The 19,156-nt window shown below is 36.3% G+C and overlaps 2 protein-coding genes across 2 annotated transcripts in view; one reads left to right on the plus strand and one right to left on the minus strand.

Annotated features, from left to right (window-relative positions):
* LOC127627306 (claudin-14-like) overlaps positions 1-19,156 on the plus strand; it is a 41,305-nt gene that overhangs the window by 2,424 nt on the left and 19,725 nt on the right. The window contains exon 2 of the mRNA XM_052103649.1: positions 5,644-5,810. The gene's annotated coding sequence lies outside the window, so the exon portion shown is untranslated. The remainder of the gene's footprint in view (positions 1-5,643; positions 5,811-19,156) is intronic.
* LOC127627313 (transmembrane gamma-carboxyglutamic acid protein 3-like) lies at positions 11,241-19,040 on the minus strand. The gene is made up of 4 exons (XM_052103659.1): positions 19,021-19,040; positions 17,449-17,500; positions 13,937-14,097; positions 11,241-11,820 (listed from the first exon to the last, which is right to left on the minus strand). Exons 2-4 carry the CDS (start codon positions 17,456-17,458, stop codon positions 11,272-11,274), a joined length of 720 nt encoding a protein of 239 aa, XP_051959619.1. The 5' UTR covers positions 17,459-17,500; positions 19,021-19,040; the 3' UTR covers positions 11,241-11,271.

The raw sequence follows: 19,156 nt of genomic DNA on the forward strand, positions 1-19,156 counted from the left end.
CCATACTAATACTGTGTTTGACCCCCTTTCGCCTTCAGAACTGCCTTAATTCTACGTGGCATTGATTCAACAAGGTGCTGAAAGCATTCTTTAGAAATGTTGGCCCATATTGATAGGATAGCATCTTGCAGTTGATGGAGATTTGTGGGATGCACATCCAGGGCACGAAGCTCCCGTTCCACCACATCCCAAAGATGCTCTATTGGGTTGAGATCTGGTGACTGTGGGGGCCATTTTAGTACAGTGAACTCATTGTCATGTTCAAGAAACCAATTTGAAATGATTCGAGCTTTGTGACATGGTGCATTATCCTGCTGGAAGTAGCCATCAGAGGATGGGTACATGGTGGCCATAAAGGGATGGACATGGTCAGAAACAATGCTCAGGTAGGCCGTGGCATTTAAATGATGCCCAATTGGCACTAAGGGGCCTAAAATGTGCCAAGAAAACATCCCCCACAACATTACACCACCACCACCAGCCTGTACAGTGGTAACAAGGCATGATAGATCCATGTTCTCATTCTGTTTACGCCAAATTCTGACTCTACCATCTGAATGTCTCAACAGAAATCAAGACTCATCAGACCAGGCAACATTTTTCCAGTCTTCAACTGTCCAATTTTGGTGTGCTCTTGCAAATTGTAGCCTCTTTTTCCTATTTGTAGTGGAGATGAGTGGTACCCGGTGGGGTCTTCTGCTGTTGTAGCCCATCCGCCTCAAGGTTGTGCATGTTGTGGCTTCACAAATGCTTTGCTGCATACCTCGGTTGTAACGAGTGGTTATTTCAGGCAAAGTTGCTCTTCTAGTCAGCTTGAATCAGTCGGCCCATTCTCCTCTGACCTCTAGTATCAACAAGGCATTTTCAGCCCACAGGACTGCCGCATACTGGATGTTTTTCCCTTTTCACACCATTCTTTGTAAACCCTAGAAATGGTTGTGCGTGAAAATCCCAGTAACTGAGCAGATTGTGAAATACTCAGACCGGCCCGTCTGGCACCAACAACCATACCACGCTCAAAATTGCTTAAATCACCTTTCTTTCCCATTCTGACATTCAGTTTGGAGTTCAGGAGATTGTCTTGACCAGGACCACACCCCTAAATGCATTGAAGCAACTGCCATGTGATTGGTTGTTTAGATAATTGCATTAATGAGAAATTGAACAGGTGTTCCTAATAATCCTTTAGGTGAGTGTATGTGAAGCGTCAGCTATAGATTTATATACATGCTTAAACGATCAGGGAAATGAAGCATGGTTGTATCTTTTACAATGAACAATCATAACAACAGAAAACAATATTATGGATCTGCAGACATCAAAATATGAAGTTATATACACAGAAAAAAAAGAAAAAGACAAGGTTAAATCATATCATTTATGAAACTTGCTGATTTTGTGTTTTTTTGAAGAAACAGCTCCCCATTTATTTTGTGATTGAAGTATAACCAATAAATCTTGGCTTGACTGAAGCTCTTATGTTTATAGCTCCACAAATAGCTATAGTTTACACGCGATATGGCGATGACCTAACGTTACATCAAAACAAGTCAAGAATAATCGAGCATACGCTTCAATGCCAATGGTAAGCAGGACCCGCCCACATCATTATCATACAAGAGACAGAAATGTAAGAATAAATACAAAAATAAATACATGTGGGAATATTTAAATATAGAAATAAATACATGTGGGAATAAATACATTTTAAAATAAATGAATGCATAAATAAATAATAAAAAAAACGAAAACAAATGAAAGAATACATTTTTTTTAAGAATAAAAATAAAAAGAGAAAATAATAAATAAAGGGAAAAAATGTCATACAAAAATAAATTCAGGAATAACTTTCATTAAAAACGAATTATATTTGTTTTATCAAGACATTTATCCTTTATTTATTTTCTTATTATTACATTTATTTATTTATGTATTTATGTATTCTTTTTGCATGTTTAGTCCTCCATAGGATTGCTGGCATCTGGTGAACAAAATATAAATAAGACTTGAAAACCATGTTATGCCAGTAACTGCCAGTAGATGGCTCTGTGTAGTCCTATGGCTTTTGTAACCTAATTTTAAATTTTATCACAAGATATGCATTTGGATATATATTTAGACATTATCAAACTATTATTTGTCAAAGTTTTAGCATTTAAAAATTAATTTGAAGTGTCAGTTTTTGTAGTTTATGTCATGCTTGTCATGAAACCTGACCATGATGTTACAAAGAGAAGACACAGAATAAGCATTTTACAAATACAAATAATTTATATAAAACATAAAAATTTAATAACTCAAAGTAAATGCATAATAATGTCAAGAAAATTAACCACAAGAAACAAATTTATTGCAAAATTCTGAAAATTCAATTAGAGTATAAAACAGAAGAATCAGAGTAAACATTTTGCAATTTCAACTTTATAAAGTAAAAATGTATTTTGCAAACTTGTGTGTGTGTATCAACAAATTAAAAAGAAAATCATTGTCTCTTCATTCTGTGAATGTGTGTGTGTGTGAGAGAGAGAGAGTGTGTGTGTATGTTTTACACTGAGGATGTTTTAGTGTCACACCCTGTAATTTCTATCTGCATTGAGGCTGATTTATTGATTGTATTTGACAGATTGCTCTGGTTTTGGTCTTTCCTATTAATTTTTAATGGTTGGTCAATTTTGTCCAAGAATACCAAAGGTGTTTTTTTTGTTGTTGTTTTTTTTTTTTATACGACCACTTAGACTTATCAAACCAAGCCCAATTAGTTCTTTTATTTTAGTTTTTTTGGGATGTTCATTTGGCAAATGGAGGAAAATTCAAAAATTTTGTACTGCTCAGATAAAGGAAACATGCAACAGGGGCAGCAGGCCTCTCAAAAAAATTTATTTAGGTAAAAAATGACAGAAACAGAATAATATTGGTGGGTTAAAAAATTGTAAAGCATGAACCAAACAAACCAGCTGTGAAGTGAATTGCAACATTATAGACTTTGTTTTAAGGAAAATAAATATTTGAAAATTTGACAAAAAAACAAAGGTACAAGCATGTGTACTTACTGTCTTTCATGAGGGCACAGACTACAATCCCATGAAGCATTGCGAATAACATAATTGAATATAAAACTATTGAAATAGATACAACTAATGATTTTAGATTGTTGATTATAAGTATAAAAACAATATAGTTTACGTTTATTGCTAAACATTCCGATATAAATAAGTGCTTTGAGAGGGAGATCAACGTATTTGTGTCATTCAGAGTGTGTCATGGAAGAGGGCGGTCATTTCTGGTCTTATTTCGTTGGCTGCATGCCGTTGGCTGCAGTTCCCTGATTAGTGAAGCTTTCTCTGCTGGACCATGGGTAGTTGTAGGTAATGTAGTTGTTTACAAGATATCCACTATTAAACATGATTTTTAAATAATGAAGTTAAAATAACGTGGACTGATGGCTTCAATGGAAGCATGCCGTCGATGAACAATCTCAGAACATTAAGTCTGTCTTCAAAGGTTTATAAGTTAAGCCCCATTCACAACGCTAGCGACTTTGTGGCTTGGTTTCGCTAGACTCTGCGATCTGTGTAGCAAGTGGCCATTCCTACTGTTTGTCGTCGTTCTAATGTCATTGAGGACTACACGCCTGGATATATCTTTTGAAAATTTGATCACAGATGAGAACAAATACTGATCAAATTAGCTGAAACTTATCCGTCTTGCCTGCACTTGTCTCCAGTCTGCCAGGAGACAGATGACGTGAGCTCCGCTGTCTTTGCTCTCATTGGTAGTCGCTCATCAATTGCATAAAGTTGACATTTTCTGAAGTGATCTGTGTTGCCAATGGTCGCGACAGCTCGTGTCGCCGGAAGTCACTGTGCTCTCATTAAAAATGAATGGGATGGTGTCACTGTCTCACGCAATGTCGCTAGCGGTGTGAATATGGCTTTATCGTTGAAAATCAGTTCTTTATGGAAAAAGATCTATGGGATTTTTCCTTCCAGAAACAGACTTTAGCGCTCCATAGTGTGAGTTTGGGTGTGGCTACATGTTTGTTGAACTATGGTAGATGGGTGGAAGCTAACTTTATTTTTGCAATTCCATTTTGTCAGAATGGTGTCAGAAAAAAAAATCACTTACAGCAGCTTTTAATTACAATAAGCAAACACTTTCATATTATTTATCAAATAAACAGCACAGACACAGATATTAAGACATACTTTTTTCTTTAATAGACTATTCTGCATAAACATCAGTGCTTTCACAATAAGAAAACTGGCACTTCAAACATTCATTGAACAGTGTAATCTGGGAGAAATGAAAACAAGTTTTCAGAGGTAACATTCTTGACTTAAAACGTAAAAAGGTTGTTTTATCTCTTCAGTTTTTTATTAGCCTACATTATAATAAGAATGTTTGGGCATAAATCATGACAATAAGTCCACACTTCTGAGCAAAATGTATGTTTTGTGACCTCTTATCGCAATTCTGGTTTGAATGCAATACATCAAAGATAATTTTTACAGTAAATCTAGACATGATTAATCAAAGCATACATTATTTTAGATTAAGCATAAAATCATGTTTGTTACAATGATTTTTTTTCAAATGTCAATCTCACTGGAAGCTCTTAAGATCCATGTGAGACCAATATTAAAAGATCAAAGCTTAATACTGATATGATATGGAAGACTCCAAATCCTTTTTTTTAATGCTTTTAAGGTCTAATTAACAGCATACTAAAACCTCATAAAACCACTAAAAGCACAAAATGGTAATTTCTTTGGGTGAGATAATTCATTAATAGGTACTTATAACTAGCCTGTACCTGAAAACACAAAGCACTCAAAATTAATTAAAGTGAGCTTTTTAAAAGTGTTTTTACTGATTATATTGAAGCTTAATATGAGCAATTACTTTCAATAAGACAAAAGCAAAAAAATCAATAAAACTAAATTCATGCATAAGTTTACTATTATGCAATTGACTGGTGTGTGCCACAGATCTGGTTATATGTATTGTATATTCAACCTAAATGGATATTTGAATATATTATATCCATTTGGTATAGAAATAGCCATGATGCCTTTAACGAGGGACATTTAATACAAGACATACACAAATATACAATTGTGTCATATAATTATGAATTACAATAACAGTAGTACTTATGTTGATAAAATGTATTTAAAAGGAAAACACAGAATTGGGGTAACCAGATATGTAATAAGTTAACATGACCACAGTGAAGAGTATATACTGTATATATATATAAAAAAAACTGCAAAATTTAAATTGATAATAAAATCATGCATTTTGACTTAAAAGAACAACAATGGTGCATTATGTTTTGGTATTTGATATAACATATTTAGCATATAAACCGCACCCTGTGGCACATTCTTCCTAGCACAAATGTTAAGACAGGTACATGGGTGCTGGCAACAGACATACTGTAGAACTGAACACATACACACACACACACACACTCATATTCTACAACAAACTTGGTCTAAAATATACACGGAAATAAACCACACTATAGATTACCTCCATATCTTGCTACCTCTGATATATTGATACATCAGAAATCTGTTGCTTCATGTGACACTGTAACATACAGGTCTAACTTTAATTTTACTACCTGTCTTTCAACAGCAACCATGCCTGAACCTGATCTGCAGTTTGTGCCGTTCTTTATCAATGCAGAGAGTGCTCCGTCAGTGCAGAAGTCAGCCTGTCAGGGCATTCTAGGATTGATTGTTGCGGCGGCTGGCTAAGAGGTCCACAAGACTTACGTCAACAGTTTGACTACACATACATAGGTACCCATCCTCTATCTTTAAACATCTGAGATCAGACGCAAGGTTGTTTCATTTATACCCCAGTTTCCCAACCCATTCTGAAAATACTGTGCTTGTTTATGTATTCAATCCATTCTGTTTATTTTTTCAAATTATTTTGATTAGTAATTGTTTGGGACAGTTTTGCCATCATTTACTCACCCTCTTGTTGTTCTAAAACCCCTATGATGTACGGAACATCAAGCAGGTGAGTAAATGGGTGAACTAACCCTTTAAATGTTTGGATTCTGATGTTTTTGTTTTTTATTATTACCATTATCATTTTGTAATATAGCGTTTTTCAGCATTATGAAAACATAATCGCTTGTAATAATATTTAAGGCTCCATTAGTTTTAGTGCTTTGCCCAACTTTGATCCTCTTGCAAAGTCAGTTTTGCATGTGAATTGAACTGATACAGTAATAGTCTCATTGCAGTGCTCATTACAAATACCAGTCCAAACCATCAACGTGGCCCAGTCACTTGAATATTGGCAGTGTAAGAGATTATTTACACATTTACTGCAACGGCAGCAGTTCACTGGCTTAAACCTGAGCTGGAATACATAATTCAGCCACATGTAAGAGATGGGCAGTTTGGTTGACTAGTTTGAGCATAAGCCATATGTCACAGAGATGTACATACACAAACAGTTAGTGAGGAGGTGAGAACAAGCAGCATTATAGTACAGTATAGCACCTGGTGATGTCAAAAGTCACGGAAAGCTTTATACAAATTCACACATTTTCTTAAGCCATTATAAAAAAAAGAGTAATAAAACACATTGTAAACAGTCTGTGAACAAGGGGAAGAACAAGGGCCTGGAATGTTGTATTATCCAAAGAATCGGCCCTCAACGTAGGTTTTTAAGTGAGTTTTTGTGCATTTGTGTCTTGTGTGAGTGATTGCGTGAGCACAGCATTTGAGGTAAAATCTTTCAATAACCATAAGATCATAAGTTACATACGTTGTATTTAAATTTCTTTGTGTATGTGTCTGTAAACAAGCAAATTGCCTTTAAGTGTGCATATGTAATGTGCATTTTCATATATGGAATATCGGACAATGTATTTGTCATCTTCAATTTTACATTTATGTGATTTAGATACTGTGTTCCTTTGTTCTTGTCATTGTTAGTTACAATTAACACTTGTATTACTAATTCTATGGATGTTGGCATGGATCACACTGCTGGTATAAGAATTCACAGGGTTTAGTATGCGTTTTGTTTTTGTCTTATATGTCATGGAAATCAACACTGCTTATGAAATCACTGACTTTATAAAAATATGTCGAGGACAGGATCCATACTGATAGCAGTACGAAGAAGAAATATTTTGTGTCATACAATGTGTATTTATATGGACTCAGTACGTTTACATGCACATTTATAATCAAGCTTCAGTCTTCATCTGTCTGTCAAGCTATGACACAATGCGTAACCGAATATTTAAAAGAAGGATGTCAGCCGAGGAAGTGCCAATAATACACTGCAAAAATAATTTTCTTACATAGCATTGTTGTCTTGTTTTCAAATAAAACAATAAAATATAAACATGATCATTTTCCACCCTCATTTTGATCCTCTGTGAGAAACGCTCTGTTTTGGTGCTGTTTCTCCTTAAAGACTTGACAGTAAACGTCCACTGTTCTGATTGGCTCTCTGCTCTTGACTGACCTGCTCTTTCCTTGCCATCTTACTGAAGTATAGGTCTCTGCATAACAGTAATGGGCGTTTCCCAATCTGTGGGCTCTTTCAAACTGAGATGGCCATTTTTCAACTATCCAATGAGAATAGGGAATCTCAATGTAGTAGGCAAATTGTGTAAAGTGCTTGAAAAATGCTCATACCGGTATGAAAACGCCCACTGATTGAGAAACGGCCATTTTTGTTCTGGAGAGACACAAGTCTCATCTCTCTGCTCGCCGTTACAAGACGGGCTACAGAAGTGATTATAGGGAAAGAAGCATTGATGTGTTGTGTTTTGAGGAGATCAGATGCAAATGTCTACCACAGTGTGACATCACAATAACAAGGAAGTAGAGAACGAGGTGTTTTTGGCAGCTTGGTTTCAACTCTTTTTGCAGTGAGAAGGACGTTTTGAGTTCTGAAATTTACAGTATGTTTTTATAGGACAATGAACTCTTTTATGTCAAAAGATCAAGTAAAATGTGGTTCCTTATGTCATGACCCCTTTAAAACAAGATACATTTACTTGAGAAGCAAAATTAAATAAGATAATATGTCTTGATGGCAGAGACATTTAAAAATGTAAAACAAGATGAAAAAAAAATCCCTTCCCAAGAACACATTTTTTTTGCCCTTTCAATTAAGTTTATTTTTTATACCATGGGCAAACAATTTTCATGTTTTAAGCATAAACCTCACTACATTTTATTTGGTTTATCTGAAAAACAAGACTTAATTTCTTATGTAAATTTTCTTCTTGTGTAAATGTATCTTGTTTTAAGGATGTTAAGATTTTTTAGTAGAAAAATGGACAAAGTGTACACATCGTGCTTCACCTCTGTCTTAAGCCGACTGCAGTCCCATTAAAGGAATATTCCAGGTTCAATACAAGTTAAGCTCAGTCGAAGGCATTGGTGGCATAATGTTGATTACCACATTACCACTTTTCTTTCAAGGTGCATTCAGTAATTTGGGGCTAATTTAAAAAGTTTTACACATTAACGAATGAATTGTGTTTTTGTGAAGGGTGATCTGAATGGTGTACACTCACATGAGATGATGACTGTTCTCATCATAGTTTTCTATAAAACGTGTTTTATTCTACATGGTGCAGGTCACCACCTTCAATGTGTTTCGCCATGTTAAAATGACATGACCCACTGTGTTTCACTAACGTCGAAGAAGAGAATCCTCGTGCTCACTGGCCTATGTAGATATGCTTGGCTATTCTTAGTGCAGTGTTGTTTGGTGATGCAAAGAACACAATGGAACATATTTAGTTTTGTGCTTTAGAAGCGGAGAAAAGAGGAGATTCAGTAGCGTTACTGCCACAGAAGCGAAAAAGGTCTGAAACAAGACAGTCTGGCAAAGGCAGAAAAATAGAGTAAACATCGGTGCGGCGTTCACAAGGTGGAAGGATTTGATGATGGAGAAAAACCTGAGTAGTGATGCCAATGTTGCTTATTTTTTGTTGGACAGGCAAGACATTATTAATTGTTTAGACCACTCTCTAAAATAACATCAGTGGAATTTACAGAAAACTCATACATGTTTCTCTCAAACTTTTTAAAATTACATGCAGTCAACGTATGTTAGTAATGGACAGTTTTCAGCGGTGTTTAGAAACGCAAACGGAAAGCAACGTGTTATTTTCTTTTCTTTGTTATCACAGCTATAGTAAGGGGGGCCATCTACCTCCACCTCTATGAAACTGAATACGTCTTCATTCATTTAGTGCAAAGTAGCTTGGCACAGTGATTGTTGTAGATTTTGTGTAAACCATGACTTTGGTTGTTTTGGAAACAAAACAATTTCGCCATACAGTATACATTTTTCATGGACATGCAAAATTTGATAATCAAAAACAATTCTAATCTTTCCTTTACCATGACATTCTGTATCGCTAGATAATTGAGGTTTATTTCACGCTAAGCAGTTCTCTAATAAAGGTAATAACTGTCTTTAGAAATAACGTGAAACTTAGACAGTCTCTAAAGATTATTGATATGAGGGACTATAATAATCTGTCCAACTGTAGAAGTCTGTTCACTTGAATTCTGATTTTAGTTTTTAGGCAAAGCAATTATATTATAGTAGTAATAAATAACTTTAAAAATGACTTCAAACTCCGACATTTTCCAGATGCAAATGATATTCCAAAGCTGGAGGGGGCAGCAGAGACGATCATCCTCATCAACACTGATAGATGGCAGTACAGTGTCTAACACCACCGTCTTATCAACAGTGAGCGATGCTAATGCTAGCTACAGAACTACTGAATGCCCTTTTAAAAATATAAATAAATGGAGGATACAGTGATGTACTTACAATTGAAGTGAATAGGGGCCATTTTTAGAGGGTTTAAACGCAAATATGTGAAGCTTATAATTTTATAAAAGCACTTACATGAATTACTCTGTTAAAATTCATGATATTTGAGCTGTGAAGTTGTTGAAATCATCATTTTTACAGTTGTTTTAGTTTGTTGACATTACATCATCATGGCAATGAAGATGTAAAATTGGTTGTAACTACACAGAAAAGGTTCATAAGTCATTTTATAACACTCAGATAATGTTAACACACATATTGTTTGTCTTGTGGCTATACTTTTAAAACAGTGATTGTTTTAACATTTACACATTGGCCCCATTCACTTCCATTTTGAGTGCCTCACTGGATCCCAGATTTTTTCTTTTTTCAAAAGGAGGGATGAGTCAAAATAAATGTTTGTGGTAATCAATATTATGCCAAAATTGCTGTTGATTGAGCTTAACTTGAATTGAACGGAATATTCCTTTAACATACAGTACATTCTGGATGAAGCCGAGCTTCGTTTGCCAGTTTATTGCCCTAGATCACTAACTGATCTAGGGCAGTTAGTCCGACTTCACAATAATCAAACTGTACGTTTTCCATAAAGCTAAAGCATTTACATCACATTTCAAAAAGGTAAATTATTGTTTTAGTCTGACTTTTAAAGTGCATGTAAACGTACTGACTGTCTGATCATTCCTACGACACAACAATAAGATTTGGCATTTGACGTGAATTCTCCTTTCATTTGCAAGCAGACTCTTCATACCTGACTTGCCAATTGCAATTATGATTTGGCACAAAGGAAGCTTGGAAACTCTCAATAAGGGATATATCTCTTTCTCTCTTCCTTTTAAACATTTTGTTCTTCATTATTAGCAACTGAAGCCAGATTCACGAGAATCGTGCTTTGATGCGTGAAAGGCAGTGGCATAGCTACTGGTAGTGCAGGGTGTGGAGCCACACTGGGGCCCGGGGGCAACTGGAATGTGAACAATGAAAATGATCATTGTCCGATGGAGAGAATGAACGCTGTGATGACCCCCCCCAAAACGTGATAATAGGGGTGCCCCACAGGTGCTTTCTTTGCACTGGAGCCTGTAAGATCCACGTTATGCAAGTGGAGAAAGGTCAGAGGAAAAGTGAAGTGGTGTACAGACAGAGGTAAGATTTTTGTCATATTTTTTGTCAAATGTGAAGGCAGAAGATGCAACTTTGGGGATTCAATTTCATAAAAAGGACCACATTTTACTGTGCAGTCCACGTACCTATCAACAACACAAGGCAACTGCTCACGACAACTCAGGAGGTCAAATACATAGCCCACATGTGAGACCCACATTAAGATAAGTGCTTAGGAACCGGTGCATCACATCGAATGTTCCCTAACATGTGGTGTTGAGCCATACCATCATGTATACCTATTTATGAAAGTGCTTACTTTTCTAGAACAATCTCCTCATATTTGGGCGGAGGATCACTGTAGGGGGCAGTAGTCTCATCGCTGCTGCTTTCTAAGTGGCCTGTGACTTCCTCATATGATGGTGGTGGGGTCGCCCCTGACAAGTGTGAAGCTACTGACAAAGACGAATCTTGTACATACAAGGAGCGATTGTTCTGAGAGTGGTTAGTGTGGTGATGGGCATCTTGGGTCGTAACAGAAGCTCTGCCCCTCGCCACACCACTGACTACCACATTAGGTCTGTCATTGGCATGGGAGTCTGAATGCGAGGGTGGGTCACGGTGCACCAGGATGCGTGGAAGGCTGCGGGTGTTCCGGTTGGCCAGATAACGATTCTGGGTATACGCTGGACGCCGACGCGTGGCCTTCTGCAGTTGACAACGCCAGATAAGGACGAGTGCAATGATAATGAGAAGGGCCACACCCAGTAGTGGCACCACCATGTACACAGTGTCCTGATGCTCTGAGCGTGAATCAGCATTGCTGTTCACTGTAAAGATGCTGCGGTTCTTCCAGAACTCCATCTAAGAATGAAGAGAAAGATTAGCAATGATTTTGGTTAAAATGTTTCAAGCGTGTAAATATTAAATGAATACAAATAATATAAAATGATTTTTACTAAACATTTTACGCTTTATTTACAACTTTGTTACAAAAAATGTGTCTCACTGTGCTTTTGACTATTGTCATTAAAATCGAAATTATTAAAATGATATTTCACCCCAAAATAACAATTCTCTCATTATTTACTCATCCTCATGCCATCCCAGATGTGTATGACTTTAAAAACACAAACAAAGATTTTTAGAAGAATATTTCAGCTCTGTAGGTCCTCACAATGCAAGTGAATGGTGACTAGAAATTTGAAGGTCCAAAAAGCACATAAAGGCAGCATAAAAGTAATCCTTAAGACTCCAGTGGTTAAATCCATATCTTCAGAAGTGAAATAATAGGTGTGGTTGAGAAACAGATCAATATTTAAGTCCTTTATTACAATAATTTCTCCTCCCTGCCCAGTACGCGGTGATATGCACAAAGACTGGAAATCGCCAAAAACAAAAGACGAATCTGAAAGTGAAAGTAGAGATTTTTAGTAAAATAAATACTTAAATATTGATGTGTTTCTCACCCATGCCCATCATATCACTTATGAAGACATGGCTTTAACCACTGGAGTTGTATGGATTACTGTTATGCTGCTTTTATGTGCTTTTTGGATCTTCAAAGTTCAGGCCATCATTCACTTGCATTGTACAATGAATCTTGTGACCTACAGATCTGAAATATCCTTCCAAAAAAAATCTTAATTTGTGTTCAGCAGAAGAAAGTAATACACATCTGGGATGGCATGAGGGTGAGTAAATTATAAGAGAATCTTAATTTTTGGGTGAACTTGTCTTTATCTTGTTTTAGTATAAAAATATCTAAACATTCTTTAAACAAGATCAATTTACCTGAGAAACAAAAGAGTATATTAAGACTTGTTATCAAAGAATACATCTCATTATATCTAGAATATACCTTATATTTATTATTATATTATTCTCACAACATTTGGATTTTTTGTGTGTGTATTAAGCGTAAACCTAACCAAACTTATGCACACAAGTCAGTCATCATCACGGGCCAAAAAATCAGCATAGTCCTGAAACACGCGCTCCCTCCTGATTCGTGCTTGCACTTAATCTGCTAGAAGCAGTAATGCTGCAATTGTCATTCAAAGCTGCATTCATCTGCATTCATTTATTTTAACTCATGTTGATTTCGCGGACATCATTTTAATGCATGTATCAATTATTCATGTTCAGTTTAACAACTAAAGTGCACATAATTGGCAAGTAATAATTAAGCTTCATTATATTTGCACAATCCATCTGTAGACAGGATGGCACATCTGCTACAATGAAAGACGAGGAAGATCACTCGTGCTTAGTTGCACTCTTAACGAGTGGCATCGCTAATTGACCAAACACAACAAAACAGTGCATATGCAAGGCATAGAGCTTGCGTGGTGGTGCGCACATTTTCATGTCAAGTTTATTTTTTTATAAATCCCATCATGAGCGTGAAAGGTAGTGTACGCAACCTTTTTGTGCATATGGAATGTTTATTTTTGAGGCCCCTGCTGTAGAAAAAACTTGCTATATAACAAAAAAAATGGCATTGCAATTTCAATGAATTGCTCAAGTGAAAACACTGAAGAAATTAGCAGAAAATGTGTGCAGCCTCAGCATTTCTGTCCATTCTAAAATAATAAGTAGGCTACTGATTATTTCTTAGTAATAACTCAGAAAACAAACCATACCACACTAACTATTAAGGGCCTCAGACAAAACTCTGAATATCTTTAAAACTTTGATGTCATGAACCTCACAAGTTTTGGCCAATCTTGCAGTTAGTTCTTCCTAGGTACCTTGTCAACTTAACTTTGGTTCCTGGCCAACTGAAAATAAAAATAATTAAATATGAACCTTGACTCCCATAAATTGCACAATCTCAAAATCTGACTGGAGCCTGTGATTTTGGCAAGTGCTTGCCATTTTTTTGTGAAGCATGATTCAGATGGTCAGTGAAAGGGTTGGGCAGTCTGTGGGCATGCCATCACAGGCTGAGACTACTAAAAATGGAAGCAGGATTTACCGTTCGCTCCTTGTTTTCAAACACTTCATTAGCCTCTTCAAAGCTGCAGCTCTCCTCAGCACACTCCCTCTCAATGTTGTCCTGCCGGAACTCCTCCAGAAAGCCATTAGCCCGTGGAAAACGTTTGAGGAGTGAGTTTGCATCCTTCCCATCTAGGAATGCTGAGAGACAGAAATACTTTTTAAAGTTTTACTGAGGGAAAAGGTGTTATCACAGCAAATAACTTGCACACAGCTAAATTCAGAACATGGCAATTCTCTGTTTGTTCCTGTGTATGTTTGTTTGCCAGTTTATTACTTTGCCAATGGATCATGTCTGTCAAATGCAAAAAGATGCCTTAGCCATAAAATATATGAGATTACTGTTAGGAAAATCCATTTTAATATTCTTTTCAGAAACATTTTGCATATCATGAAAATCCGTTCTATCTATAAATAAATATGGTCTGTGGGTTATTTTAATGTGTAGATCAGTGCAGCCCAGCCAAAGAAGGGCTAGAGTAGCCCTATCTAAAACATGACGGTTTTATGTCATTTAACAAGGCATGTTAGGAAATACTGGGCTATATTTAGACCAAACAGAAATCTGAATGAACCTTTAGAGGGATAGTTCACCAAAAAATAATTTACTCACAATAACAGATGTGTATGATGTTCTTTCTTCTCCTGAACACAAATTAAGTATTTTTAGAAGAATATCTCAGACCTGTAGGTCCATTCATTGTAAGTAAATAGTGACAAGAACTTTGAAGATCCAAAAAGCACATAAAGGTAGCATAAAATGTATCCATAAGACTACAGTCTTTTAAGGGTAACTAAACCCTAAACCAACTTTTTTTAGTTAATGATCTGTAAGCATGGGGCTTTATTAGTACTGGTCATTGATTCAAGTAATTTTTTTGACATTTGTGTATAAAGTGTTTTAATTCTACAATATATGGTGTAAAAACGTCTGAGTGCTGCCCTCTTCAGGTTTAACGGTGGCTACTGCAGTTGCATTTTCCTATTGGCTGTTGCGGTACTTCGTGACATAAGCGGTGACAGCTGACGTAAGCAGGTTCCAGCTCACCACACCAGATTCATGTACATGTCGTCTTGCGACCGTGTGAGGAATAATAATAACAGAGTCTGACAGCAGCTGTCAATTAATCCGTCACTACGAGTCTCAGGTGCCCCCCCCCCCCGCTCAGCCCCGCACTCGGTTCGTTCCCTCTATCCCCGCCGGGGTCTGCCCACTTTTCCTGCATTTTCAAATATTTCTAGTGGGTGGAGTCAGACTCTGAGAAGGTGTTTAGTTACCCTTTAAATCCATATCTTCTGAAGTGATGTGATACGTGCGTGTGAGAAATAGATCAATATTGAAGTTTATTTTACTATATATCTCCACTTTAACTTTCACATTCTTCTTTTGTTTTTGGCGATTCACATTATTTGTGCATATCTCCACCTACTGGACAAGGAGGAGAATTTATAGTAAAAAATGACTTAAATATATCTGTTTCTCACCCACACCTATTATATCACTTCCGAAGACATGGATTTAACCACTGGAGTCTTATGGATTACTTTTACAGTCATTTATGTAGTTTTTTGGACCTTTAAAGTTCTGGCCACCATTCACTTGCATTGTGAGGACCTACAGAGCTGAAATATTCTTATAAAAATCTTCATTTGTGTTCTGCAGAGGAAAGAAAATTATACACATCTGGGATGGCATGAGAGTAAATGATGAGAGAATTTTCATTTTTGGGTGAACTATTCCTTAAATACATTTGAACTACATTTTTTCACAATTCCTGACATTTAATCATAGAAAACATTCACTGTCTCAGGACTACTTTATTTCAGGGAGCCTGAGTAGCTCAGCGAGTAAAGAAGCAAACAAACTGGCCCGGTTGCTAGGGAGGGTAGAGTCACATGGGGTAACCTCCTCATGGTCAAAATTAGGGGTTTGCGCTCTCAATGTGGCACATGGTAAGTGGGTCAGAAGTTTACATACACTTTGTTAGTAATTTTTAGCATTGCCTTTAAATTGTTTAACTTGGGTCAAACATTGTGGGTAGCCTTCAACAAGCTTCTCACAATGAGTTGCTGGAATTTGGCCCATTCCTCCAGACAGAACTGGTGTAACTGAGTCAGGTTTATAGGCCTCCTTGCTCACACACGATTTTTCAGTTCTGCCCACAAATTTAAAAAAAAATCAGATTGAGGTCAGGGCTTTTTGATGGCCACTCCAATACCTTGACTTTGTTGTCCTTAAGCCATTTTGCCACAACTCTGGAGATATGCTTGGGGTCATTGTCCATTTGGAAGAACCATTTGTGACTGATCTTTAATTCGTGGCTGATGTCTTGAGATGTTGCTTCAATATAACCACATGATTTTCCTTCCTCATGATGCTATCTATTTTGTAAAGTGCACCAGTCCCTCCTGGAGTTCCAATGCTTCATGGTTGGGATGATGTTCTTCGGCTTGCAAGTCTCTCCCTTTTTCCTCCAAACATAACAATGGTCATTATGGCCAGAATGTTCCAATTATGTTTCATCAGACCAGAGGACATTTCTAGAAAAAGTAAGATCTTTGTCCCCATGTGACCTTTAAAATAGTAGTCTGGCTTTTTTATGGTGGTATGGAGCAGTGGCTTCTTCCTTTCAGGTTATGTCAATATAGGACTCATTTTAATGTGGATATAGATACTTGTATACCTGTTTCCTCCAGTATCTTCACAAGGTCCTTTGCTGTTGTTCTGGTATTGATTTGCATTTTTTGCACCAAACTACATTCATCTCTAGGAGACAGAATGCATCTCCTTCCTGAGCGATATGATGGCTGCATGGTCCCATGATGTTTATACTTAAATACTATTGTTTGTACAGATGAATGTGGTACCTTCAAGCATTTGAAAATTGCTCCCAAGGATGAACCAGACTTGTGGAGGTCCACAATTTTGTTTTCTGAGGTCTTTGCTGATTTCTTTTGACCTTCCCATGATGTCAAGCAAAGAGGCACTGATTTTGAAGGTAGGTCTTAAAATACATCCACAGGTACACCTCCAATTCAGTACACCTCCTATCAGAAGCTAATTGGCTAACTGTCTAAAGGATTGACATAATTTTCTGGAATTTTCCAAGCTGCTTAAAGGCACAGTTAACTTTGTGTATGTAAACTTCTGACCCACTGGAATTGTGATATAGGTCATTAAAAGTGAAACAATCTGTCTATAAACAATTGTTGGCAAAATTACAAGTCATGCACAAAGTAGATGTCCTACGACTTTCCAAATCTATAGTTTGCTAATATGAATTGACGTCAACCTACGTGTATGCAAACTTCTGTCTTCAACTGTAGCTTAAAGATACTAAACCAATGTTTTGATACTTCAATAAATTACAATAAAATGTACTATACTTTGTGCAATTGGGCTCTTTCATGACAAAAAAAAAGGGTTAATAAGAGATAAAAAGCCTTTTATGATGACTTTTTTTTTAAATAGTTAAATATAGGCCTAAATACCTGCTGCCATGCTACCACTAGAGAATTCAATCTGAGGCAGGCCTATTATGACCTGGGGAGAAGAAAATATACATTAAAATGTTTGAATTGTCTTAAATAATAAATATACGTATGCATTTATGAAACCTTTGAAAGTATTATGTCACTGTAGTCATTTTACTCGATATGTGGTTCAGTACATAGATAAAACAACAAATCAACAATAAAAATCAAATATTGTCTTAAAGGGTTGGTTCACCCAAAAATAAAAATACTCTAATAATTTACTCACAGTCATGCCAGCCTAAATGTTTATGACTTTTTTTGTGCTGAACACAAATGAAGATTTTTAGAATATTTCAGCTCTGAAGTGAATGGTGACCAAAGCTCCAAAACAAAAAAAGCCAACATAAAAGTAGTCAAAATGACTCCAGTGGTGTAATTAGTATTTTGAAGTCATGCAATCACTTTGGATGAGAAACAGATACATTTTAAATACTTTTATTTTTTACTATAAATCTTCACTTTCAGAATGAAAAAGTGAAAATGGAGATTAATAGTAAAAAAAGGACCTAAATATTGATCTGTTTCTCACCCAAACCTATCATATTGCTTCTGAAGTCATGGAATAAACCACTGGAGTCGTATTGACTAATTCTATACTGCATTTATTTGCTTTTTGGAGCTTCAAAGTTCTGGTCACCATTCACTTGCACTGTATGGACTACAGAGCTGAGATATTCTTCTAAAAATCATTGTTAGTGTTCAGCAGAAGAAAGTCATACACATCTGGGATTGTATGAGGGTGAGGAAATGATGAGAGAATTTTCATTTTTGGGTGAACTATCCCTTAAACACCAGGCCAATGCCTTTTACTCACAACATAACATGATTTTAAAACATCATTAGAACAAGCACAGAACATAGAACACTGCTATTTGCAAACTTATATCTATCGTATAAATCTATATATAAGATATTATTTCACACATAAGATATGCTGATGGGGTAAGGAGGAGGTGCGGGGGAGGAGGTTCCCATAGCAACGGAGCGGGCCGATAGAGAGATGCACTGCTAAATTTATATCAGTCGAGCTTGAGCTCACTCTTTACTAGTGAATTATTTCAATTCATTAGTGACTATCGCTTTCCACAACAGACAAAAATATCTTTCCAACATAATTTCACGTTTAATAATGTCTTAAAAACCACATCAAATAAAAACAAACGAAAATAGAATGACTAAGAAAAAGAATAAGACATAAAAAACATTAAAGCATCAGTGTGCGATTGACTTTTATGTCCTAAAGGGTTTAGAAAATATTGACAAAACATTTTACTGTGATTACACTTTCTAAAGCCATATAGCTTCCTTAAAAGCCAAAAAAATATATCTTAATTAGATAAATATTCAGTCCGAGCAGCTGACTATAGTGCTTTGAGGGGCTCTCTGTGTGATTAAAGATGCATTTTTATAAAACATAGCGATGTCTGTGTTATAGACACTTTAGTTTTTTTAATGGTCATAGAACAAAATAAAATTATTTGTACATTTGTAACTTTAGAGAGGTCAAAAATTAATAATAAAGCCTACCTTCCAGGCTGTTGCTATTGCTCGTCCATTCCATCCCTGTTTCCAAGAGTGGAGCACCCGCATGAGTCACAGATATCGTTTGATTGACATGTAGATGGACCAATAGGAAACACGGATTCCCCCTTATTGCCCAATG

Source organism: Xyrauchen texanus, chromosome 34 (assembly GCF_025860055.1).
Source record: "Xyrauchen texanus isolate HMW12.3.18 chromosome 34, RBS_HiC_50CHRs, whole genome shotgun sequence".
In the NCBI taxonomy this organism is placed as follows: domain Eukaryota; kingdom Metazoa; phylum Chordata; class Actinopteri; order Cypriniformes; family Catostomidae; genus Xyrauchen; species Xyrauchen texanus.